Below are 25,768 nucleotides of genomic sequence, written 5' to 3'. Positions count from 1 at the left end.
AGGACCCCCCACCAGGCCCATCAGGCGGACGCCAGACCTGTGGCCGCCAAGCTGCCCACGCTCCCTCTCTCTGCTCCGTCCACAGGAGCCACAGGCCCACACCCCTCCCACCAGCTCTGTGGTCCTGAGCTTGTGGCCAAGACCCCCGAGTGTCCAAGTCCCCTGTGGAAACGGGGACTGACGGTTCCCCTGGATCAGGGCCATTCCCCTCTCCACAGGCAGGTCCCACCGGCGAGGAGACGACGCCAAGGCAGGAAATGGCCGGAGCCCCACACGGCCACCACATCTCAGTCCTCCTGGGCTGCTGGGCCTGTGAATTCCATCAGTGACTCCCTCCCAGCCCGGAGCTAGGTCCCTCCACCACCTGGGACTAACTTGGAAACTGACGTTCAGAGAAACGAGCTCCCGTTGAAGGTCACGGCCAGTGGGTGGTGCCGGGATTTGACTCGGATCCACGTCTCCAGCCATGCACTGCTCTTGGCGGACCCCTCCTCCGACCCAGCGCCTCTTCGCTGGGACCCCCTTTCCCAAAGATGCAGGCAGGCGTGAAGGGGAGCTGCCTCTTGTCCAAAGTGCAGAGAAATGCACAGAAGCAGAGCAGCCATCACAAAAATTTTGGTGCGTTTCCTTCTGGCTTTTTCTCCTGAGCACTGTCACTTGGAATTGTCTCTCATTGCTTCCTAAGTGATTATAAGACTGTATGAAGAGCATCTAAATGGCTTCATCGTATTTGATTACGTAGGAACAGCACAGTTTACTGGACCATTTCCCGATGGCTGGACACGTGCGTTACTCACCGTGCTATTGAAAGCAACTCTGCACAACTGGTGACCTCATTTGTGTAAATTCTCTAAAAGGGAATTGTTGGCTTACGGGTGTGAAGGTTGCTCAGATTCTCATTCCAACCACAAATCACCTTCCAGGAAGCCCGTGCCTGTTGGCCCAGTGAGTCCACTCAGAGGCAGCAGCACAAGACAGACGTGGCCCCACGGCCAGTGAGGGCTGGCGTGAGTTGTCAGGGCCGCGAGCAGAACGTAGCCCAGAACTGAGGCCTCCCCAGGCGGCAGCCACCCTAGAGGACAGTGGATGGAGGCGGCTGGGCCTGAGGGCAAGCTAGAACTGAGGGAGGGTCCTGACTCCACGGCCTGTCCATTAAGACAGAGCCCCCAAGAGAAAGGAGTTTCTAGTCAGAGGAGAGAGCAGAGGCCGAGGTCAGGCGGAGCGTCCATTCAGCAAAGAGAAGCTGTGGTAGGTACTTGCAACAGACGGGGGTCGATACCGGGGCTTAGGTGCCCAGAGCCAAACAGGGGAGCCCAGGGACCCAGGTTGCAGCGCATGCACAAGCTGGGGACAGAAGGAAGCCACGTGTGTGTGTGCTGGGGGGACAGCCACCTCAGGCAGAGCTCGGCCCCGGAGGGGAGGGGTGAAGGGTGACCGGTTCCAGGGGCCGAAAGAAGCCTGAGGGAAGCCGTCTGCCCCTGCCTGGCGGAAGCTGACGGGAGCCTCTTCCAGTCTCCTGCCAGCAGCTCCACCAGCAACGCCTGCCTGAGGTGGGGCTGCAGAGGTCAATCCCAGCCCAGAGCCCACGGGGTGGGGCCGGAGGTGGGCTGGGGACACGGGCACGTGACAGCAGAGCTGGCAGAGCAGAGGAGGCCTGAGGACGGCTGGGCTGCAGTGGCTGCGGGGGAGCGGCAGCGTGGGGCAGGGGGGAGCGGGACCGGCTCCACCTCCAGGCCCTGCCTGTGCGTGCTGAGCTGGGCAGGCCTGTCGCTGCCGCCTCTGTCTGGTAGCAGTGGGCAGTGGACGGAGCGTTGTGGCGCTCGGCACACATCACGTACCGCGGTGCTGGCGGTCTCCATCAGTATTGTAACTTCAGCAGCTCCGCTCACTTCGGGCCCCACCACCCACTGAGCTCAGCCGCCCACCCCTGTTTTGACGGCTCCCAGTTTCTTGAGATCCCTGGGTCAGATTCCTGGGGCTTTAAGGAGAGATGTAAACATGCGTGAAGTGGCCTGTGTCTTCTTCTGCCGTCCCCATATTTTGTGATCTACGCAGGCGCCTGGGCCACTTGGCCCTTTGGTTTCAGACCAGCTTGAGTCCTGCTCTGAGACACTAAAAGGGCCGCGTCCAGGGCCTCGGGGGCGGGGGGCACTGGCTTCCCTGAGCAACAGGAGGTCACGCCCCATCCACTTCTCTTGAGGCCAGAAGAGGCTGAGAAGCAAGCGCGGCCGTGACCAGTGAGGACGGCCACCATGAACGATGGCTCTAGGCCCCGGGTTGACCTTGACTCCCCCGAGGTCGCAGGCTTTGAGGGTGTGCAGGTGTCTGAGGTGCCCACCCAGCACTTCGCTGCCAAGATAGGTCTGCTGGCCCCACCGCTCAGCCCGACAACCGGGCGGGAATGACAACTGACGGTTTCAGCTGTTTCTCCTGGACTCTTTTGCAGGAAATGTAAATAAACCATTTCTAAAACTTGTATTTATTAAAAATAATTCTCAGGGCCAGGAGCTGAGTGGTGCAGTTGGGGAGGGGTACCTCAGTGGGGTACTGATGCGACCCCCGACTTGGCGGCCGCCCGCTTCAGCAGGGTGTAGGGTGGGTTTCCAACACCCGTGTCCCAGGGCATCTGGGAGCTGAAGCCATGTTCCCTGGACCCAACAAAACAGGACATGCGACCTCGCATCTGGGGGGAGCCTGAGTGGAGCAACTAATGATTCTGTGCACAGGAGCAGAGGCTGGAGTTGCAATTCGCTCGCGTGATGGGAGCCTGGTAGGCTGCATGGACAGCTGACAGGGACAGACTCACGCCTGCCGCATGGGCACCGAGGGGTCACAATTGGGTAGCGACACGTGGACAACTTAAAAAATTTTATTTCTACTTTTTCTGTCTTACACATTTTATGTAATGAGTACATGCTCTTAAAAAATCAGTATGTATATCCGTACAGTGGAATATTATTTGGCCATGAAAAGGAGCACAGCACTGGGACAGGCTGCAACGTGGATGAAGTGAAAACACCACGGTGAGTGAAAGAACCCAGCTGCTAGGCGCCGTTATGTCGTGTGATTCCACTGATGTGGAAAGTCCTCAACAGGCAGATCCTCAGAGACAGAAGGGGGATTGCTGGACACTGGGGCTGAACCAGGCAGGTGGGGAGTGACTGCTAAGGGGCACGGGTTTCTTTCTGTGGTGATGAAAGTGTTCTGGGGTTAGTGGTGATGGTCGTACAACCCTGTGAATATATGAAAAATTGCTGAATTTACCCTTTAAAAGGGTGAGTTTTATGGTATGTGAATTACATCCTGATGAAACTGCTATAAAAAGTGAACAAGTGTTTAAATTTGGGAGTAAAGGAAATGTCACACCATCCCCTTAATTATAAAAGAAGAACACTGTTGTAGAACTTTGGGGCCTCTCTGGGTAGGGAGCTTCCCCCGAGAGGCCAGAGCAGCAGGGGCCATCATTCGCCGGCCCTCCCAGCCACACGCGCCTCCCGGGCCTAGGAGCCCGAGCTTTGGAGGCCCACACAACCCCATCCCATCCACCTGCCCCGGCACCCTTCCATCAGGACCGCCCGTGCCTCTCTGCTCTGCTCTCTGGAGAAGTCCCCCCATCTGACCCCACCATGGGACCCGAGCTCCAGAGGACCGGGGCTCCTTCTGTCTCACCTGCCCCCGGGGCAGGTCCCACACTGCTGTCAGTGAGGGGCTGCCTCCCCATGCTGTGTCCTTTGGGGGTGCTTGGGGAGGCGGCCTGGCTGCACTGGATCTGACCACTAGACCGGCCGCAGCTGCCCAAGCCACTCAGAGGGAGACAAACCCCAAAAATGACCTATTGACCGGATTTTCTTCTGGAGAGGCCAGAGCCCGGCCGTCCCACTGGTGAGCCGAGCTGGGTCCTGTCCCCGACTCTCCCTCCCTCTTCAAGCATCTGTTGACACTGACTGTGCGCCGACACTGTTGGTCCCGACCATCATGTCCACCTCACAGATGAGCAAACTGATGACATGGTGCCGTCACCTGCTAGGTCCTGCCCCTGGAAGTGCGTCTGCCCGGGGCAGGTGTGTGCCTGCAGGTGCCCGCTGGCCTGACCAGACTGGGCACCAGGGCAGCCTGGACTTGGGGCTTCCTGGCACCGGAGTCTTGGGGAACCCCGGTGACAACTGTGGGGGGTGAAGGGCACTGGCCCCACACTGTCTGTGGTCTCGAGCAAGCTACTTAAAGTCTAAAGGCCTGCACTGGGCCTCAAGGCACTCACCTGTGACACTGGAGGCAACCACAGACACTCGGCCGACAGTGACAGCTGAGGAGATGGTTGCTCCAGGCCTCAGGCAGCAGAGAGTGTGCAGGGGAGGAAAACATTTCCTCTTCCCAAATGTGGGTTCGTCTGGCCGGAGAATGAATTAAATTCACATGAGACAGAATAGCAAGAGAAAATTAAACAAAGCTTTATGAGGACCATGGCCTGGGGTCTTTCTTTCCGAAGGAAGAAAGGGCGCCGAAGAAGTGGGGTGCAGAGTGATTATATACCCCCAAACAGCGCTTGATGGACACCACAGGTAGTGGGTCTGCTATCTCGGAGGGCGTGGCAGGAGGCAAGTTTATTGTCTGGAGCTGGGTGGTCACAGGTGAGCGCAGCAATCAGTTCCTAGCCTAAGGAAAGATGCTTAATCCTTAAAGAAATGCCAAAGTTGGGAGGAGAAGGGAAGTCAGTTACAGGAGGTTACCAGAGAAGCACAATAAAATGCAGATTTAAGTCCTTGCCTTTGGTATTGATTAAGAGTTTCTAGAAAGAAGGTCATCTCCTTTCTTCTTCCTGGTACAGAGAGGGAGGCACCTTTACAGATAGAGATTTACCTTACAAATGTAAATGTGTCCTAAGGAAGGGCAAGTTCCGTTCCTCAGAGCCTCCTTCCCTGTCCCAGTTTATCAAAAGCAATCAGCCTCAAATAATCCTGATGCCAAAGAGACATATCTTGGGGTGGCCAATTTCCAGGTCCCTACAAGTGTCATCACCAGCCTGGGGCATGCGGTCTGCAGAGCGTCCCTCAGTGCTGGCTTGTGCGAGCCTCAAACAACCAGCAGAGCAGACGGGCACTGCTTATTCTCCCTGTCAGAGCTGGGGTGACGGAGGGTCAGAGATGTCAAGTGACCTGGCTAAGGGCACACAGTGATCCTGGCAAGGCCCTGGCACCCAAGATCTCTCCAAGGATGCCTTGGGCTCCCCCTTCCCGGATCCCAGGATCTGCTCCTGAGCCCAGCCCAAGGGTCCTTGCAAGAGGACTGCGACCTATCTACTAGCTACTTAGCTGTTGACTCTAATGGTCATGAGTCAGCAGAGGGAGTGAGCTCCCTGTCACAGGAGGCATGTAAGTAGGACTGCCTGAAACCACCCCTAAGGGCTCAGAGAGCACATCCTGCTCAGGCAAGGACAGGTTCCCACCACTTCCCCAGGGCCTGGGCTGCTCCTGCGATGTGTGGGGATATTCCTGCCATACTTTACACATCTGCCAGCCGTGGGTGGGCAGTGGCCCAAAGGCAAAGATGTGAATGGCCAGCTGTCTCCTCCATCACCAGGCAGGCACGATGCTGAGGTGGCCAGCAGGGCCCAGGGAGCAGGAAGAAGGCTGTCTGTCTGGAACACACTGCTCTCCCTCCCTTCTTGGTTTCCCTTAGACAGGCCTCGGCACATACATCATGGACGGGCTTGGGACTCAGGGTGCCCTCCTGCACTGATCGAGTCTTGGAGGAATTGGCAGCCTTTCCAGGTAGACGAACCAGAATGGCCAAGCCTTTGGGGGGAGACTGAGGCTCCGTGAGAGTGGGACTTGCCCAGGGTCAGCAGTCGGCAGGGCAAGGCTGGGTCCCTGGCCTCCACAGGGAAGGCAGAAATATCCTCAATCCACCCTGTCGATGAAAATAATCCATAACCAATCTATAAATGAAAATTTGGGAGAGTTTATTCTGAGCTGAAATCTGAGGACCATGGCCCGGGGCCTTTCTTCCCAAAGGAAGAAAGGGCACCAAAGAAGTGAGGTGTACAGAGTGGTTATATACTCCCCAAACAGGACGTTTCACATATGATTGAAATGTCCCTCCCACAATAGTCACAAGATTGCCCTGTCTGCACAGCTCTTGATGGACACAACAGGTAGTGGGTCTGCTATCTCGGAGGGCGCAGCAGGAGGCAAGTCTGTTGTCTCACAGGTGAGCGAAGCAATCAGTTTCTAGCCTAAGGAAAGATGCTTAATCCTTAAGGAGATGCCAACATCGGGAGGGGGAGAGAAGTTGCACCTTTATCTCAAGGGCCTTTGTTCTTGCCATAGGAAATCTCTAAAGCAGATATACAATGCATGCTCAATGGCCTCAGTCAGGCCCTTTTGGAAAAACAAGGTCAGGCCAAATTAGGTTTACACCAAATGGCTTCCTCATATTCTCCAATATATCCTATTGCTTGCCATTTTTATTTGTCAACCCCTACCTCAGCCTGGAAGGCCCCTATCCTGGGGTCCGGCTCAGATCCCCGCCTCGCAGGGTCTCCTCCTCTGGCAGAACGGCGTCCACTGTTGTCTTTTCTCCATCTGGGCTCCGGGCTGGATGCCTGTCCCACAAGATGGACATGAGGATTGGAGAATATACCCACCAGGCGTGAGCCAGCTGCCCAGCCGGTGCCTGCCCTCTGCAGAGCCACGGCTCTCTGGGGAGAGGTCCTGATCTGGGGTGTCTGCCCATTTCCAGGTGCAAAGTCTCCCCACATTGCTGGGCTTCACTGAGCGGAGTCGGGAAGAGATGCCCGCCCTCAGGAGTTTGTCTGCCAGCACCAGCCCCCCCACCAGGGCCCCGCAGGGCGCCTCCTGGAGCTGCTCTGGGCAACAGTCAGTTGGCACGCCTTCCCTCTAATTGTGATGGTTTGATGTCACATGGTTAATTTGTGCCAGGGGCTTGGAGCCCACAGCACCCCTCATGTGTGAAAGTCCAGGGGGCCAGGGCAGACACGAGAACAGTAGGCATCTCCCCTGGGCCAGCTGCCTCCCGGTGCCTTTGTTCCCTCATGTGGAGCCGGCCTCGGACTGCAGGGCACAGGGCCACTTGTGGAGGGCTGGGGGAGAGGTGGGAGCTCAGGGCCTCGCATGGAGCAGGCTCAGACACCAGCCCTGCAGTCTTCGCCATATGCCACCTCCATGCCCACGAGCCGGGCTTGTCTCTGGGAGTCCAGAGGAGGAAGGGGGAAGGAGGGATCAGGGATGGCTGGTGGGGGAGAAGTGGCCTTTGACAGTGATGGGGGAGGAAGGAAACGGTGGGCCAAGGGGTTTCTGGAGCCTCTCCACACCCCTATCCTCTGCCTTTGGGATCTGGTTACACTTAACTGCAAAATGGGCCTGCTAGTCCCAGTTGGCGCCCTGCTGGTGGTGAGGTCCTGACGGATCACGGGGAAGAGGCAGGAGGAAAGGACGCTCCAACGCCCGACCTGGCTTAGCCCGGGGCTGGAGTCTCAGGGCGGGTGGGGGATGGGGCGGCGTGGGGGGGATGGGGCGTGTCCGGCTTCTTCCTGAGGGGGAGGGGACACCCGGCCTCGGGGCTTCCCCTTCCAGCTTGCCCCTTCTGCCCCGGCACAGGGCTCCGAGGTCCGGTGCGTCTGCTGGGCCCAGTGAGGCGGTGAGTCTGTGCCTCTTCTGGGAACACGTGGGGTCCTCCGCGGCCAGCAGCCCCGTAGGTTATTCGAAATGGCCTTGGGGGCAGGCGTGCCGCCTGGAGCAGGAGCGTGACAACCGCAGCGGGCCTGCGCGTTGGCGGGGCTGCGAGCCGGCCCGCAGGTGGCTGCGCGCGCCCGAGGCCAGGTGGGCGTGCCAGGCCCCGCCCCGCCGCGCCGGCCGGGGGCGGGCAGACCAGGCCCCGCCCTCCCCGCGCGCAGGGCCGGAGCCGGTGCCGAAGCGCAGCCGCGCGGAGCTGGAGCAGCACGCGGGAGCGCGGCCCCGCAGCGGGCCGGCTCGAGGGAGCAGCGCCGCGACCCGGCCACGAGCGCGACCCGGCCCCGAGAGCAGTCCAGCCCCGAGAGCGATCCTGCCGGAGCGCGGACCCCGACCCCGAGCGCGGACCCCGGCCCGGAGCGCGGCCTCGCCCGCCTCACCCGCCCCGGCCTCCCGGCCGCGGGCATGGACGGCGCCCGCTCGCCCTGTGAGTGCTGAGCCCCCCGCCCGCCGCCTTTGTGTGCGCGCCGCGCCACTGCAGCCCCCTCCCCGCGCGCACCTCCTGTGCCCCGGGCCGCGTCTTTGTGGAGCCGCCGCCTGCCCGGTGCCTCCCTCTCCCCCGGCCTCCCTGTCCCCTCTGCAGCCTCCTCGGGACCCGCAGGGACAGTCAGCAGCCCCCTCCGAGGCCAGGGCTGCGCAGGGCACGGCCCTCTCCCCTCAACCCCGACCCGGTCCCGTCTGTGGCGCCCCCCAGGGACAGCCCAGCAGGCCCCTTTCCCTGCGCTGGGGAGGGCGCGAGTGTCCCTCCCTCCCATCCTGGGCCTCCCGGTCCCCCGGTCCAGTCTGCAGCCCCCTCCCCAAGGACAGCCCCGCAGACCCCTCCGCGGCCGGGGCGGGCAGGGTGCGGGCCCCGGGGCGGCGCTGTCTCATCCCGCGGCCCGGGCAGGTGCGCCGCGGCTGGCGCTCACGCGGGCCTGTGTGTCCTTGCCCGCAGAGATGGACGGCGATGGCGGCCGCCGAGACGCCCCCGGCGCGCTGATGGAGGCCGGGCGCGGCTCGGGGCCCGAGGGCATGGCGGAGCCGGCGACCGGGCCGAGGGCGCGGGCGGCGCGGCCCGGGCCCCAGCGCTTCCTGCGGCGCAGCGTGGTGGAGTCGGACCAGGAGGAGCCGCCGGGCCTGGAGGCGGCCGAGGCGCCGGGCGCGCAGCCCCCCCAGCCGCTGCAGCGCCGGGTGATGCTTCTCTGCAAGACGCGCCGCCTCATCGCCGAGCGCGCCCGTGCCCGCCCCGCAGCCTCTGCCGCCCCCGCGCCCGCCGCGCCGCCCGGAACCCCCGCCGACCCCGGCCCTGAGCCGGCGAGCGCGCAGGACCCCGGCCCGGACCCCGCGCCCGCGCCCGACGGCGGCGCCCGGGACGAGGAGGCCGCGGCCGCGAGGAAGGAGGACGCAGGGACGCCCGAGGCGAAGCCGGAGCCCGGGCGCACACGCCGGGACGAGCCCGAGGAGGAGGAGGACGACGAGGATGACCTCAAGGCGGTGGCCACCTCCCTGGACGGCCGCTTCCTCAAGTTCGACATCGAGCTGGGCCGCGGCTCCTTCAAGACGGTTTACAAGGGGCTGGACACGGAGACCTGGGTGGAGGTGGCCTGGTGCGAGCTGCAGGTGAGGGGCGCGGCGGCCCCAGGTGGGCGGTGGGCGTCCTGGCGCGCGGCCTCCTTCCTGCGTGGGCCCTGCCTGGCCCTAGGCAGCCCTGGGGCGGTGTGTGTCACTCTTCGCGTGGGTGGCCGGCTGTGCGGGCGGTCTGCGTGGCGCAGGTCGGTGATGGAGGTCGGACCTCTCGGCGTGGCCGGCGTGGCTCTAAGTGTGGCACGGTGTGGAGAGCGGGCACTTGTCCCCGCGTCTGTCAGTCCCACTCCTTGACTGCTGGTTTTCGGTGGTCTGGATCCCCGTGTCTTTGCAGCAGCAGCCTGGGGGCAGCAGGGCCCTGTGTCCAGATGGTGGCAGGGCGGCTTGGGGACTCTGAGCTGCTCCTAAATGAGCACCTTGCGTCTTTAAAGGTGTGGGTGCCCCAACTGGGGTGCCTGAGAGGCTCCCTGGCCCTGGTGTGCCCAGGTGGGCCTGCCTGGCAGTGCTGTCAGGGCACTCCCAGGGCCCCATTCACAGGGTAGATGCGTGAGAAGTCTTAGAACCAAGTCATGCAAAATGTGGATTTTCTTTTTTTTTTTTTTTTGGTGGGAAGGCTCTGGCCATGCATTTTTCATAACCTTGCCCTCACGTTGGCTGTGTCAGTCCCAGCCCTGGAGGATTATATAAATGGTAACCTGAGCTGCCCAGGGCCTCTGTGGAAGCTGGGGCAGCTCCTGTCACAGCGGGTGTTTACGGGCCTCCCTCGTTTGGTGGGGCAGCTGTTGGGCACAGGGCTGGCCTGTGGGAGAGCTGGCTGAGCCGGCCTCTCGGGTTTAAGCTGCCCCAGCACCCTGTAAAGGAGCCGGGCCTTCCAGGCCTCACTTCCAGGCCACACTGCGGGCGCCTGCTTTTTTGGCTCAGAAACTGAGTTCGGTTGCTCTGTTCTCTGGGCCCCTGCAGGGTGGCGAGCCTGCGTGTGTGCGTGTGTGAGCCGGGCTAATTCCGTGTGTGTCGACCTGTCCCCTGCCTTTCTCCTGAGACAAAGAGCTGCAGAGGCCACCCCTCCTCGCAGCCCTTTGGCTCTGCCATGGAAATGTGGGCTTTTTGTGGTGGGGCCAGTGGGTCCTGTGGATTCCCTCAGGAGGGACGGAGAATGCCCTCCCTCATGGCTGCAGGTTCTGGGCCCTGCTAAGGGGTGGCCTTGGTGGCCTGTGGTCCGGGGGCCCTGTGGTGTGCTGGGCCTCACTGCTGTGTGAGACGCACAGAGGAGAGAGTATGCCGGAAGGGAATACCCGAGGAGAGAGGGTTCCTGACTGCAGAGAGTGGTCGTGCGCCTTTCTTCCCCACCTTCTTGCTCTTGCCAAGTGACCCGGCGTGGTGCTTTGAGCACTGTCGCTGCACCATGGAATGCCTGTGCAGGGTGGAGGACGGGAGCGGGCGCTGCAGCAGGCCGGCTCTGAGTTAGACTCAGCAGCGGAGCCCCGCTGAGCCGGTGGAGGCGTTGCAGGCACGTGTGGCCCTTGGAGGAGGTCGTTCGGTCCCATTCCCTTTAAGGCGAGGCGAGTGAGCCTGCCTCGGGTCTCTGGGCAGAGCAGCACAAGGCTGGAGCCTAGCCGCTGTCCAGGGGCCTTTTATCCTGGACTCTGGGTAGGAGTGGGGAGGCCAGAGATGGGGGCTTCCCATCTGTCTGTTGACTTTCCTTGGACAGGAGTTATTGGGGGCTCCAAGCCAGTGGGGAAGCTGTCCCCGTGCCTCCCTCAACAGGAGGCCACTGCTAACGTTGCACCAGGTCCATGTGCAGAATTTGGGGTCAGCTGCCTTCTGCTGGGGGATCTGAGAGGGGTTTACATGGGAGGGGGCCTGGACCAGCTTGGGACAGCAGCCCAGAACCTGCTGTGTGTCCAGCCTCCTCCTCACCATCCAGGAGGCTGTCATTCCTCTGGTTCTGTTGTTGAGGACCCCCAAGGTCACCGGCGAGGACGTAGATGGCAGAGGGGGTGTCGCAGCATCATGGGTGGAGGCTGACGGCCTGGTGTGGCCGTCCACGACGGAGAGGAGACGAGCGTGGAGGGCAGGGCACTGGTCTAGCCTCTTGGACCACTGTGCTGGGGGTGGGGGGTGGTGGTGGCAGGTGCATGTTGGCTTTGTGCCTGGGGAGGAGCTCCTCCCCCAGCTGACCCCCAGGATTCCGGGGGAGGGCGGTTCTCCTTTATCACGGGGAGAGTTGCAGGATTCCTCCTGCCTTCTGCCTTCAGGCTCCCTTGCCCACCCCCCAGAAGCGCCTCAGCCGTAGCTGTGGAATGCCCTGGAAACTGACCCTCCAAAGACTGTTTCTTTCTACCCCGTCGGGACACTGGGGGGCGTGGCACCTGCCGGCCTCCCCAGAACTGAGATGCCATCGCCGCTCGCCTCTTCCAGGGTTCTGCGCCAAGGGGAGGAAGGGCCGCGTTTCTGCACGTATTAAGTCTGACTTGGAGGCAGAGAGATCCCGTGACTTCTCATTTCCTTCATAATTTAGTGTTGAGAGGGCCGTGCGGAGAGAGCTCTGCGTTCGTCTCACGGAGAAGGGAGTGAGGCGTGTCCCCTCCCAAATCCTCCAGACCTCCACTGGCGGCCTTTTGGGGAGAAGCCATTTTAAAGCATTAGTTCTCTGTCTTGTTTCTTTTGGATGAACATTTATTCCTGGCCCCAGAACATGTTACAGTAGCAACAGAGGAAGTGCACACACACCCTGGCCACTGCCCTCGCCCAGCTCACATTCCTGCGGCCCTGAGGCTGTCGTTGGCCAGCTCTGGTCCTGCTCGGACCGTCCTGGGAGACGGTGCTGGGGTAGCGGAGGCTCCTTGCCACTCTGGGCTGCCCTGGGGGCAGGTCTGGGCCACTGACGCCATCCAGGGCCGCTGAGGGCACCTTTCACCTGTTGCCACCTCTGAGCTGGCGTGGGTCGTGAGTAGAGCAAAGGCAGCCGGTGTCCGGAAGCCTGGCTGGAGGCGGTCTGTGGCCTTTCCTGGACCTCCTGCGTACCCCTGTTTTCCTCTGGGGCTTGGAGAGGGCCTTGCTGCTCAACCCCTCCCGTCAGTCCCCCTGCCTTCAGGGGAGATGGGGTCTCAGGCCCTCTGTGCCGCCTCCTCCCCACAGAAGGCTGCTGGGAGCAGTGGTTGGGGGGCTGGGCGCTGGCTCCTGGGGGATCCCACTCGGAGCCCACGTTTCCGGTGCTGGCATCAGGGCCACGCCCGGTGTGGGGGTCATTCTGCCTCATGGAGGGGTCAGTCCTTGATCCTCTGTCCAGGCACCTGCAGGGCTGGGAGGTCGTGTGGAGGTACGCCGGGGGCTGAGCCCCACCAGCCAGGACAGTGCCACCCTGGAGCCATCCTGCTGTGGCTCTGTGCTGCCCGGAGGGGGCTGGGCTCCCCTAGGTGGTGGTGGCCTGGCCTGGAGGCCAGAGAGGGGCTTGCAATGACTGTGTCACCTGCCAGTGTCCCTTTTGTGCGGCCATGTGAGCTCTGTGTGTTCCCAACTTGTCCTTCCCAGCCAGACCTCTGTTCATCGGCCTGTGCTCCAGGAGGCGATGACGCCTGTGGGGGCTTGCCGTGTGTGGCTGTGCCAACCACGCTGGTCCCCTCACTGGCCTCAAAGGACGGCTAGGTTCTGTCTGCTGTCGATGTGGCCTGGGACCCTCTCCCGTGGCTGTGGGCGCACCACCTGAGCTGAGCTTGCACACCTGACTGTGCAGGCACACCATGGCATTTCACAGACGCGCCAGACATGTACCCTGAGGTGCCAGGCAGTGTCAGGCCAGGGTTGAGAGGTCCCCCAGATGGCCTCGTGGGGAGGCTCGGCCACGGGCGTCGTCTGCTTTCAGAGGAGCCGCCAGCAGCCTGGCCGACAGGATGGGCCTTGCAGAAGGACCAGTGCTCACTCGCTGCAGCAGGACGCTGGGGGAGGGCTCCACTCCGCTTGACTGGCGGTCAGCCTGCTGCCTTATTTTTATTATTTTAATCTCCTAAGAGCTTATTTTGTCAGGAGAGCTGTAATTTGGAATCAGCTGGATGCCGACACCGTGCTTGCTTTCTCGAGTGAGATGTTTCACAGGTCACACAGGCCACAGTTCTGGTTTGGTGGGTGAGAGAGGTTGTCACCAGCTGCTGGAGAAGCCTGGAGAGATGGGCTTTCCTGCCTCCCGGTCAATGCAGCCATGCGGGTGCCCAGCCCCCAGAGACCTGGCCCCTGCCCCTGCGTGGTGTCGGCCAGGCTAGTGTGATCAGTGATAATGGACGAACAGCCTGGGCTGCAGGTCACTGTCGTGGGCACATCGGGCATCACGGCTCGTTCCCTGTTGGAAGCAGGCGCTCCTGCGGCCAAACATGCCGCTCTCGGGTGTCCTCAGTGGCCCTGGTGCATGGGGCACCCGGCTGAGCCTTATTCAGCCCCGAATTGCCCAGTGACCTGGGCCCCAGAGCGAAGACCCCCACACCGTCTAACTCTCGGGAGGGCTAGTGGGCAGCTCCTCACTCCCATGCCACTTCCAGGTGGGCTGGGGACTTACTCTGCCATGGGTGAGCTTTGCTGGCAGACTGTTAGCTTGAACATGGTGGCGTGAGAAGAATTGCTAAGAGGAGGAGAGGGTGCAGATGTCCAGGAGACTCTGTACACCGGGTTCATGCCCGGGACTCAACAGCACAGGCTGCTGTGGTCCATTGCCTCAGCTGGCGTCTGTTGAGCCCCAGTCCCAGCCGGGGGTACCACGGTGAGCAGGTCAGGCCACGTCCCAGCGGGAGCGCCAGGTCCTCACGGAGGAGCCTGCAGGAGGCGGGTGTGGAGAGAGGCTGTCCTGTGGTTCTGGGCTGGCCGGGCTGGCCCTGTGCCTGCCACTCACCTCGTAGAGTGCTGGGACTCACAGCCTCCTGCGTGGTCATAGGTGTGTCTTGGGGTCTGTGGCTTGGGCTGGCTTCAGCCCGGAGCTGGATGGCGCCCAGGGTGACGACACAGAGCTCCAGGTCGCTGTTTGATGGAGGAGAACTTGACCCAGTCCTGCAGAAGTTTGGGCCGTGCGCCTGGTTCTCCTTTTGCGGTCTGCTGGCTGAGTGGCGAGGGGGGTGCCGGGGTCTGCCGGCGGTGGTGGGAAAGGGCACCCTGCCCTGCACACACACCCAGGAGCACCTGGGCCTCAGCCCCAGCGGGGAGGCCATGTGGAGGTCACCTGCCTTCGTGAGCCTTGGTTTACCTGCTTGTGCAGTGGGGATACTGTGAGCCAACCCTTAGGGGGCTATGGGGCCTATGAGGAGTGCGTTTGCCCTGATCCTGGAGTGGGTACTTGGTGTGAAGCCTCTTCTCACCCGTGCTTGCTCCCCTAAAGTAAAGGGTTTTAAGAAGCGGAGAACAAGCTGAGCCCAGAGGGGCACGGAGGCCCGGCTGCAGGCAGGAGTTGGGTCCTGGGGTGGAGCAGGGCTCCAGGTGCTCATGGGCTGAGGGCCTGTGCTCGCCTGGCTCCTGGAGCACCTGGCTGCTACTGCCTTGTCTCCCAGCTGCGGGTAAGGAAAGGGTGTGAACGGCAGCTGGAAGGGCGAGCGTCTGTCTCTGAGCACGGAGCGTCCAGGGCTGTGTTTTGGGTGGAGAGGCCCCTGGCGGGAGGGTGTTGGGCCTGGCTGAGGTGGGCAGCCTGAGGGTGAGCTGCAGGTTTTCTTGTTTCAAGTAGTTTTCAAATCTGGTTCTGTTCCTTGGAGGATCGAGTTCTAAGGATTTTCTGATATGCTTGATGACCACCTCTAATTTATGTCAGCTTTGTATAAATATATGTGAAGTTTTTTGGAAAAGAATGAAAGAAAAGAGATCCAGACAGCGTGGAGTTGGTGAAAGAATAGACAAACAGATCAACGGAGCAGATTAGAGACCTCAGAGATAGACTCCCATAGTCGGCAGACCTTTGACACAGGATCAGAGGCAACACAGGGGAGCAAGGTGGTCCTTTCCACAAATGGTGCTGGAACGACTGGGCATCCACCTGCAAAAAAATTAATCTGGACACAGATTTTACACCCTTCATAAAAATTAACTCAAAATGGGTCACAGCCCTAAATGTAAAATGAAGACTATAACCTCCTAGAAGATAACATGGGAGAAGAGCTAGATGCCCTTGGGTTTGGGGATGACTTTTTAGATACAAGACCAGAGGCCTGATCTACGAAGAAAAACTTTATAAATTGAGCTTCTTTAAAGTGAAAAAACTTCTTTCCTGCAAAGACGCTGTAAGAGAATGAAAAGACGAGAATGCAAAACGATCCAGCCAGTTTGGAAGACAGTTCGGCAGCTTCTTACAAAATTAAACATAGTCTTACCCTGTGATCCAGCAATCGTGCTCCTTGGTGTTTACTCACAGGAGGCGAAAACTTACGTCCACAGAAGAACCTGCACACGGATGTTTACAGCAGCGTCTTTCATAATTGCTGAAACTTGGAAGCAAACAAGACGCCCTTCAGTAGGTGAAAGGATAAATAATGTGTGGTGCATCCTACAAGAGAATATTATTCAGTACTAAAAAGATATAAGCTGTGAAGTCATGAAAAGACATGGAGGAGCCTTCACTGCATATCACAAAGTGAAAGAAGCCAATTTGAAAAGGCTGCATACTGTAGGATTCCAACTCTGTGACATTCTGGAAAAGGCAAAACTATGGAGCCAGTAAAAGGATCAGTGGTTGCCTGGGTTTGCAGGCGGGGGTGATGACTAGGTGGAGCAGAGAGGATTTTTAGGGCAGTGAAAATATTCTGTATGCTGCTATAATGGTGGATACGTGTTATGTATTTGTCCAAACCCATAGCACAGTAAGATTGAACCCTAATGTTAACTATGGATTTTAGTTAATAACAGTGTATCAGCATTGGCTCATCAGTTGTAACAAACGTGCCACACCAGTGCAACGTGTTACTGATAGGAGAGGCTGTGTGGTGAGGGGTGGAGGGTGCATGGGAACTCTGCACCTTCTGCTCCATCCTTCGATGAACCTAGAACTTCTCAAAAAAATAGTCTATCAATTAAAACCCCAGTGTAATAGCTACCTTGAAGAAGTTTGCAGAAATGAAAAACAAATCACCCATAATCCAAGTGAATACAACTGCTTACTATTTTTGCATATTACCTTCAAGTTCTTGTTCACACACATGTATCTCTTTAATAAACGCAACTGCAATCACAGAGGGTCACAGCTTTTACAATCTATCTTTTTATTTGTTTCCAGTGTTTTTTTAACATGTTGGTTTTTTTTAATGAGGCTTAATACTTTAATAAAAAACAGATTTCCTTTCCCTCTCTTTTCTTAGAACATTCACTTTAGCAGTCTTTATTTTCTATTTCCGTATATTTGAAATATATGTAAATCCTTTTATTTTACTTTTCTAAATTATCTTATTCAGGTCACATTGGTGTATAACATTGTGTAAGTTTCACGTGTACATTATGTTTCAACTTCTGTGTAGACTGCATCGTGTTCAGCACCAGGAGTCTGGTTGCCATCCACCAGGTGCTCCTGTGCCCCTTCACCCCGTCGCCCCCGCCCCTTCCTGCCTGCTCACCACCAGTCTTCCTTCTTAGCTGTGTGTGTGTTTGTCTTGCACTTAATGAGTGCAGTCATATGGTAATTGTCTTTCTCTGTCTGACTTATTTCACTTAGCGTTATGCCCTCAAGGTCCGTCCAGGTTGTTGGCAATGGCACGATTTTGTCTTTTTTTTATGGCTGAGTAGCGTTCCATTGTGTATATATACACGACATTTCCTTTATGCATTCATCTGTCCTGGGCAACACTGTTGGTTTTCGAGGAGCGGCCGTGGTTCAGGGTTCTTTCTGGCCTTTGTGCCTGCTGTTCTGATCCTCACAGAGGGCTTTTCCAGAAAGTTCTGTTCATCCATGCTCTGGGGTTGGGGGTAGGGTGGGGAGTGGGGAGGATGGGGGTTGGGGTGAGGCTGAGGGCTGGACAGAGCCTCCTGGGCCACAGAGAGGCGGCTCCGGGTCGTGGGCTCCCTGAACCTCTGCTTCCAGGGGCCTTGGTCCCGAGTGGTCTTCTTGCAGGTGCCGGGGGGGTCTGGGCAGGCGGTGCCCTCACGCCCCTGCCCCTCGAGCTGGCTGTGCTTCCCAGACTGTTCAGGAGCCAGGTCTCTCCCCTGCAGCTCCAGAAATGAAAGATGTTGTGACATGAGCCCTGCCTCGTCACAGGGCAGGGGAGCCCATGGGGCGGAGGGGGGCTGGGTGCCCCCAAGTCCTGGTGGCCCTGGCTGGCCTCTGGGGGCGGCCTCGGCAGGGTGTGGGTGGGGAGGGAAGGGAGGAAGCTCTGGCATGGCCAGGACTTTCTCAGGCTTCCGGACCACGTGTGAGCTCATCGGGTCCAGAAGCACCTCCAGAGGTTCCGGGATCTGTTTTCACAGATGAGGAGGTGGCCCAGGGGAGGCGGCTCCTATCCGAGCTCACATAGCGAGACAGCGGCTGGTGGCACGGCCCACTCTCTGCCCTGGATTGTCATCTCCCACGTGTTCAGAGGGTTGCCACGGAAAGGGGAGTGTCACTGAACAGGCTTGGGGAGTGCTGGCTCAGCAGGCAGTAATGTTGCGAGACTTCTCAGAGCCTTTAAAATGCCTACTGTGCTGAGATGCTCTCGAGGGAGCATGGAGGCCTTACACCTCCTCCACCTCTTCTTTCGTTTTCTCAGCGTCTCGTGGGACCAGGACGGGCTCTGGGGAGTGGCGTGTTGGCCGACTGTCAGTAGAGGTGCGGGTGTTCCCACAGTAGCTCCGTCACAAATACTGTGGGGCTCCTGTCCCATTCATCAGTGGTGCTGTTGGCAGAGTTTGGAGGTAGGCCTGGAAAGCTGGCCTGTCCTTGAGACTCCCCACCTGCCTCAGGCCAGAAGCTGCCCTGGAATGACCTGTCCACTCTTCCCTCCAAGCCCCCTGCTTTTTGGGCTCTGTGTGTGTACTTTCTCAGGAGTGGATAAGCTGGGAAAATTTTTATCTGTCAGCCGAGTGTGGCTCAGTGTGCAGACCTTTGATCATCCCCAGAATCTGAAACTTGGATGTGGTCAGTCGAGGGCATAAGCAGCTCAGTAGTGCCGGCAGGAACAATATTGCTTTCCCTCTTTCTCTTCTATTCTCCTCAGCTGTATTGGATTTGTCCCCAGTCTCATTGCCTCATGGATGCAAAAAGGCTGCCACAGCTCTAGGCATCACAACCACATTTGAAGGCAGGAAGAAAGTGGGTGGGTAGTGGGTGTTAGTTAGGTGTCCATACTTTGATCTATAAAGCAAAATGTTTACTAGTAAGCCTCTGGTCTCTCTGGTTAGAATGGGATTGTGTGGTCTCCCCTAGATGTAAGGGCGTCTGCAAAAGGCTTGATGGCACACACGGGTTATGATCTACTCCCTGGGGCTGGGTGCAGTGGGTTTGGTTGGTAGGGAGGGGTGGCAGGCTGTGGGTGGGGGCGCCTGCCCATGTCTGTCTTGGTTACCTCATCTCTCCGAGGTCTGGGTGGTGCCCATGTGTGACGTGGCCCTCCGCCTGGGCCTGTCTCCTGAAAGGAACAAGCCACACACCATGCCGCTCCGGGTGCCTCCAGGAGTCACCGCTCCTCCCTGCCGGCCCCTGTCTTCCACCCACCGCCCGACCCTCCCTCCTTCCTCATCGGATCTTTGTCTCTGCCAGCAATCCAGTTTTCATCCCCCCGAACTTTTTATTTTGAAAAACTTAGGAAAGCTGGAGTTACTGGCTGTTAACCTTTAGCCATAGAGCTAGCTTTCTCTCTGTCCCTCTGCGTACCCTTATTCTGGCCCATTTGCATCTCGGCCTGGAATCTGCAGCACGGGCCTCCAGCAGGAGCGAGGACCTTTTCCCACAAAGCCACAGCCCCGTGTCACACTGGGATCTGACGTGGATGCCGACAGCCACGCGTCTGCCGCGGCCCATGCCTCCCAGTGGTGCTCGTTATAGTTTTCCTGTTTGGATCCAGGATCCAGTCAAGGGTCATGCGATGCATCTGGTTGTCCTGTTGGTTTTAATCTAGAACAGTCCCTCGGCCTTTTTTATCATTATTTTGAATCTTTCGCTTCATTGCTTTTCTCCTGCGGAGGCCACGCCCAGGCGTCCCCGCAGGAGCCGCTCAGCCTGGGTCTCTGGTGCGGATCACAGACGTGGGTCAGCCTCTCCCCTGTGGGCCTGCGGACCAGGGTCTCTTGGCTGAGGCGAGTCTGCTGTCAGGTGATGAAGAAGGGACCCTGTGAGGGGTCACCCTGCTGCCCCTATGACCTCTGACCCGTGGCCTCAGCGTCCAGGGCAGGGATGATCCTTCCAGAATCATCCCAGCTTTTGGAAAGACAAATTTGGTCACGATGGTCCTCTCCTGATGGGCACTTAGTGGCAGAGCTGGGACCTGAACTGTGCCGCTGAGAGGGGCTGCCAGGAGGCTGGACTGCAGGCTTGGGTCGTTCCAGGCCTTGGGGCGCCAGCGTCCTGCCTTCCTTCTGGAACCTGAAGGCACCTGAGCACCTGAGCGGATAGCCCACCTGCTTTAAGTCGAATCGTTGACGCTGTGCCCCTGAGGCCCCCGCATGGCCCCAGGACTGCAGGATTTCTCCTGCAGGAGAAGCGCCTGCCGCTGGGTTTGCTGGCAGGAGGACCCTTACCATCCACTCCGGGATGCGATGACCCCCCGATGTCCTCAGGCCTTGACACTGTCTGGGCCCAGGACCTCTGTTCACCCCGGGTTGGGGACGCCAAGGGAGGGGAGGCCGAGTCCATGTGCCAGCGTTGGACCCTTCCAGTGAGTGGGAGAGAGGGACGGCGGCTGATGGATGGGAGGCCGCGGCCGGGGGGACGCTTCTAGCTGCAAGTGACGGACATGAGAGACCTGAAACCTGAGAAAGAGAAAACTGCCCCAAATTTCCTTCCTCTGACGTAGCAGTTCTCACTTTGGTACGTGTTCTGGTCTCTTTTTTATGTTCTTGGGTATTTTTGCAAAGTCATAATTGTAGCATCCGCACTAATGTATGCAGTGATGGGGAATCGCCCCACGGCCTGCGGCCACCTGCACCAGCTCTGGTGTGAGCTCATCTCGGCGTGAGGGGCCCACTGGCCTGCCCTGTCCCCTGGGGGTGGGTTTGGGGTGGGCTCGGTCCCAGGCCTGCCCGCAGCTGGGCACAGGCTACTGCACGTCCCTCTCGCCTCCGGGCTGGGGTCTGGCATGTCGGGGCGCCTCTCCCCACACCCCTGGGGTGTAGCTTCCTAGCCCGGCCGCTGCCGGGGACCCGGGGGCCTCCGGAAGGAAGGTGGCCGCCGTGCTGGGTCTTCAAGCCGGGAGTCGCCTTGCCAGTCGGCCAGCAGCAATCCACTGACACCTGCCCAGACAAGTTCTGAGGTATCGCCTCTCTTTAATTAAGAGATGAGAGCAGGACAGTGAATTCAGCTTTTTTGAAAGAAGCTCTGCAAGCTCAGAGGGTGGAGGAGAGCGAGGACAGGGAGCAGGGCAGGGGTGTGGCGCTGGGGGCCTGGCCCGTGTGCTCGGATTCTGGGAAGACTCTCATCCTGAAGCGTTCTTGCACAGACCAGTGACTGACCCGAGGGGACTGTAGGGTCACCAGTTATTAGCAGCATGAGGGTCCTCTGCGCAGGTAAAAGACCCTCGGCAGAGGATCCTCCTGAGGGCGTCGGGCTGTCCTGCGCTCTGGTGGGAGTGGGTTCCTGAGGCCTGGTCTGGATGGCCACAGCCACACAGCAGAGCAGGCCAGTTTGGGGGACCTGACAGAACAGGCTGGGTGTCTGCACGTCCTCGGGCCCTGGGGACACAGGCAGCACCCCGTGGCCCTGGCTGCCCGCTGAACCCGTGACTTGCATGAGAGCCGTGCAGGCCTTTGCTCTAGGACGGTCAGCCCCCTGAGGTGACTTGGGGGTTAGCTTGGTCAGCTGGACTGTTGGGCTCCTCAGGGGACAAGAGTTGCCCTCGGTGGTAGCTGTCTGTCTTTCGGCAGGCTTCCGGATGTTTCCTAGGGGCATCTGAGCCAGTGTTCCTCCCATGACGGCTTCCCCTGAGTTGGCGTCCGAGGGGCCGGGTGAGGACTTTGGGTGAGGCCAGACTGAACCTCAAGCTGCCACGTGGGGACAGGCCGTCAGGCAGGGAGGGCCATCGCCCAGGAACGAGGGGCTGGGCGGCGGGGGCTCTGGTTTTCCACGGGGCAGTGGAGGACACCGAGGCTTCCCCGTCCGCGCAGCGGGCTGCCGTGAGTGAGTGGAGTCCCACAGAGCTGGCTCTGCGGTGGGGGGGGGGCGAGGCAGGGCGAGGCGGAGCGAGGCGGGGCATCCCGGGCCCTGCTCACCGCCCTGCTGACCGCGGGGGCATTCTGGCCTTCAGACTCCGGCGGACCTGCCGCCTCTGCTGGGTCTGGGGCCGCACATGTTGCTCAGTTGCCTTTGCGGGTTCGAGGGTCACATCCACTGCGGGGCATCCCCAGGGTCCCGGCAGGGCCGCGTTTCGGGGCCCACAGGTGGTCTGCAAGGCTGGTGTCGGGATGCTGCGGCCACAGAGAGGCCCGGGAGTGCATCAGCTCAGCTCGGCTTGTGTCAGGCTCATGTCAGGGAAGGACGGGGGCGGCGGGGGCGGCGGGGGCGTTGGGGGCGGCGGAGCTGAGGGAAGTGGAGATAAGACGGGGCCTCAGTGGATGGAAATACTGAGACAATTGAAGGGAGGGTAGATGGTATTTCATAGGGAAGCGCAGAGGGGCGGAGGGCACAGAGCCTGGGCATGGTCAGACCTCGCGAGCCCTGCCCAGTGGGCAGCCCTGGGCCGGCCCCCGTGTGGACGCCCGCCTGCTCTGCATGTCCGTCTTTTGTGGCTGCTGCCTGTGGGCATCAGGACGCTTTCGGGACTCAGCCCAGCCGCACCCGTCAGCGGTGGCCCTTTTCCACCACGTGGGCGTCCGCGGTCTGCAGCCCATCCGCCTGCTGGACACTCGGGCGGTTTCCTATCTGGACGGTTCAGGCTGCAGGGTCCCTGGGGACCCTTGCCGATGGGGCTGGTGTCTCCCTGGTCCTCGCGGCATGAGGCCTCTCTTGCCTGGCCCGGGTGGATGTACCCTCATGCCCCTGCTCTCAGCTTCCCAGGAGGCCCGAGCGTGGAGAGGCCTCCAGCCCATTCCTGCGTCCTTCCTGCAGTGGGGACGGCATGGCAGTGGCCTGCCTGGGCTCTGCGTCCTGATGACAGGGACCAGACAGACTCTGGGTGGGTGTGCCCCCTCCGCCCGCGTGCTCACCTGCGCCTCCACGTGTCCAGGGAGCAGCGTTTGGCTCACGTCTGGCCTGCCTGAAATGGTCTGTCAGCCTCTGTAAATATTTGATGACGCCCGATGATAAAACATAAAGGCTGCTTTGTTCCCGGAGGGGAGCGAGCTGGTGACACCGGAACGTTCCGGCCCTGCCGGCTGCTTCCTGGAGCACTTTATGGATGCGTTTTTGAGGCGGGCCCTTTGTGTCCATGGGCAGTGTGGGGGCTCTTCGAGGACTGGCAAGGTGGAGTGGACATAGTGTCTCCAACTTTCCACCTGGACTCAGGCTGGACCTCTGAGACGGCTGCCGGCCAGGCCAGAGGTAGCAGTGGGGTCTCACCCTTCAGATGAGACTGGGGACAAACCCTTGGCCACAGGTCCTGGAGAGGGGCTCAGAGGAGCCGGGGGACTAGGGTTTGGCCGGGTGCCTGACAGTCTAGCAGAGGGGGCACGCCTGGTCGGCACCTCTGGGCCCTGGTGGGCTCGACTGGGCCACCTCAGGTGCCTCGTGGCCCTGCCCCCGTGGTCTTTGAGTGGCAGCAGCAGTGCCTGACCCAGCTGCCCCGCCCGCTGGCGGCTGCATGTGCTGGGGCTGTGTGTGTGGGCCACCTGTGCAGTGAAGACGCCCGTCAGGCCTTGCTGGCCTGCGTGTGACGCGCATCATCTTGGGTTTGTGTGCTAGGGGAGAGCCTGCTGCCCTCCCGCCCGGGGTGGGGGGGTGTGCTTCTGTGGGGATGACGGGCCCTTTGAGGCCTGGGGGGTGGGGTGGGGGTGGGGGCGGAGTCAGGGCCCTGCCAGGCTGGGCGGGGCGGGAGCTGTGTGTGGGCTGCTGTTCCAGGGCTGCCTGCCTCTGGCAGAGGGTTCTTGCCCTGCGCTCTGTCAGCTGGGAGGAAAGCGTGGGTGTGGCTGCAGCCGGCGCAGTTTGGAAGTTGAATCAGGAGAGGTTCCAAAGGCCTTGTCTCTGAGTGTTGTTAATGGGCGTGTGTCGCGTTCTCTCACTGGGTCCTGGCTGTGGCCCTGGGAGGTTGGCTGATCCCTGGGAGTCTGCGGACCCTGAGACCCACAAAGGCCGTGCTGCTGGGGGGCCATCCCGGAGCCCTACTGCCTGGGTCTGGTGGGCCCTCCTGGGGACTGCGGGCAGGGCCGGTCTGACCTGGGTGGGGTCACTGTCTGAGCCTTGAGTGTACCTTGCTCAACTCGGCTCCTGATGAAATGGAGTGAGGACATCAGGCCTGGTGGCCAGGTGTGACCCAGGGGAGGGTGGGTACGGCCAGGAGGGACGTGGGTGCGGCCGTGTGGGCAGAGGGTCCTGGGTGGGTAGCAGTGGAGGGTGGCAGTAGCTGGGGATACAGATGAAGGATGGCCCATGTGGGGCTTCTTCATTTCTAGAAGGAAAAAGCAAGTTGAAGGAGATGGTGACACCCCCTCGACCTGTGGCATGAAGCTGCACGTCGGCTAGACTGGGGAAGCGGGGAAGGAGCCCGCAGGGGCAGCCGCCGGTCCAGGCCAGGGTCAGGCAGGCCGGGAGGGGTGTGGGAAGCTGGGTGATGGAGCGTCTGTGGCATCACACCCCAGCCGGTGAATGTACTGTCTCACGTGGCTGGAGGAACCTCTCGGAGGAGGTGGTTGGGGATCCTGAGATGGGAGATGATCCTGGGTTGTCCAGGTGGGCCTGGGGTCATCCCCTGGTGCTTACGAGACGGGGCAGGGGGGTCCCAGGGAGAAATGACACTGCAAGATGAAGGACAGGCTCACCAGCCAAGGCACATGGCACATGCCTCTGGAAGCTGGACGAGGGGACGGATTCTCTGGGGAGCCGCAGAAGGAAGAGCCCTGCATGTGAGGCCTTGCCTGGGCCCCTGAGGCTGCCTTCTTGCTCTGGCTCCCAGGCCAGGAGAGGATGCCTGTGGGAGGAACGTCCTGGGGCTTGTGGCAAGGCTCCCTTTGAGGGAGCTGAGCCATTGGTGGCGCTCCTCGGGGGCGGGTATTGGGGGCCAGCTGACTGGGGACCGGAGAGTGTCTGGCATGAGTGCTGAAGAGAGGGGACTTCAGGTCCCAAGTTGACACTGGGAGCCATCTTAACTGCCTGGCCTGCTCAGTGGGTACAAGGGGCCATTGCAGGCTCTTGGGGGCGATATGAAAGCAGGGTTCAGGGACAACGGCCTGGGCCTGACAGACAGCCACATGTGAGGTGCCAGGAGCAACCGAGGCAGAGGGTGGCCGTGGCCCCTCCCTGGGGACCCATCCATGCAGGCAGCCCCTGGCTCACATCCCTGTTGGGGCGGAGATGGTGGCAGAAGGAAGTGAGGCCTCCCAAGGCTGCATGTGATGGAGAATGGCCTGCGGCCTGGGAAGGGTGGCTTTGGAGGGGCGGAGAGGCCTCTGGGGAGAGCCAGGAGCAGAGTCCTGAGCACCCTGGGGCAGAGCCTCCTGGTGGGTGACTGGGCTGGGACTGGGGTGCGGCTGGTGCGGGCCCACGGGCTCCAGGAGGACTTGGGGTTCTATCCTAAAAGCTCTTGCCCAGGGCTGATCTCTGGGGATTGGCACATGTGCCATTGTCCCCTGTCACAGAGCCCACACGTTGGGGGCCAGGCGCCGAGGGGACCTCACCTGCAGGTGGTATCCCCCAGGGCCGCGAGGGAGGGAATGGGCGAGAGGACATGCAAGCCTGTCCTCGGGGCCCTGCCCGGCCCCTCCTGGGGGAGGAGGCTGCGGGCCTGGTGGGGAGGCGTCCCGCTGCTACCATGGCCAGAGTCAACTCCTCACAGGGGGAGACAGCTGCAGGTGGGGGGAGTCTGGAACATTAGACCTGTCTGCCCGCTTTGTGGGAGATCCTGTCTTCCTCCTTCTATCCTTGGGCAAGTGTTACTGCTTAGTGCCCCCCCCCAGCCCCCTCCGAGTCTGCATTTGCAGATCAGCTTTACCAGTGACAGCCTGGCCCGAGGGCCAGGGCTGGTGGGTGCTCTGCTGAACCTTCCTTCTTCCCACTGACCAGTGTGTTTCTTCTGATGGTGGCCAGCACCTCTCTGCCCTCCTCCCCCATCTCTGTGCCCTACCCCATTTCTATCCCCTCCCCGTCTCTGTCCCCACCCCCATCTCTATCCCCTCCCCCATCTCTGTCCCTCTCCCCATCTCTGTCCCCTCCCCCATCTCTGTCCCCTCCC

General features: G+C 60.4%; 1 protein-coding gene across 3 annotated transcripts in view; it reads left to right on the top strand.

The window, feature by feature from the left end:
- Positions 1 to 7,915: 7,915 nt before the first annotated feature.
- LOC124233904 (serine/threonine-protein kinase WNK2-like) overlaps positions 7,916 to 25,768 on the top strand; it is a 115,575-nt gene continuing 97,722 nt past the window's right edge. For all 3 annotated transcript variants that reach the window (XM_046651192.1, XM_046651191.1, XM_046651190.1), the window contains exons 1-2: positions 7,916 to 8,175; positions 8,683 to 9,347. In XM_046651192.1, the coding sequence (XP_046507148.1) occupies positions 8,685 to 9,347 (663 nt within the window). In that variant the 5' untranslated portion in view covers positions 7,916 to 8,175; positions 8,683 to 8,684. The remainder of the gene's footprint in view (positions 8,176 to 8,682; positions 9,348 to 25,768) is intronic.

The sequence above is a fragment of the Equus quagga genome, unplaced genomic scaffold (genome assembly GCF_021613505.1).
Source record: "Equus quagga isolate Etosha38 unplaced genomic scaffold, UCLA_HA_Equagga_1.0 270_RagTag, whole genome shotgun sequence".
Lineage (NCBI taxonomy): Eukaryota > Metazoa > Chordata > Mammalia > Perissodactyla > Equidae > Equus > Equus quagga.
The sequence above is the reverse complement of the archived record's forward strand: the minus strand, read 5'-3'. Positions and strand labels throughout refer to the sequence as shown.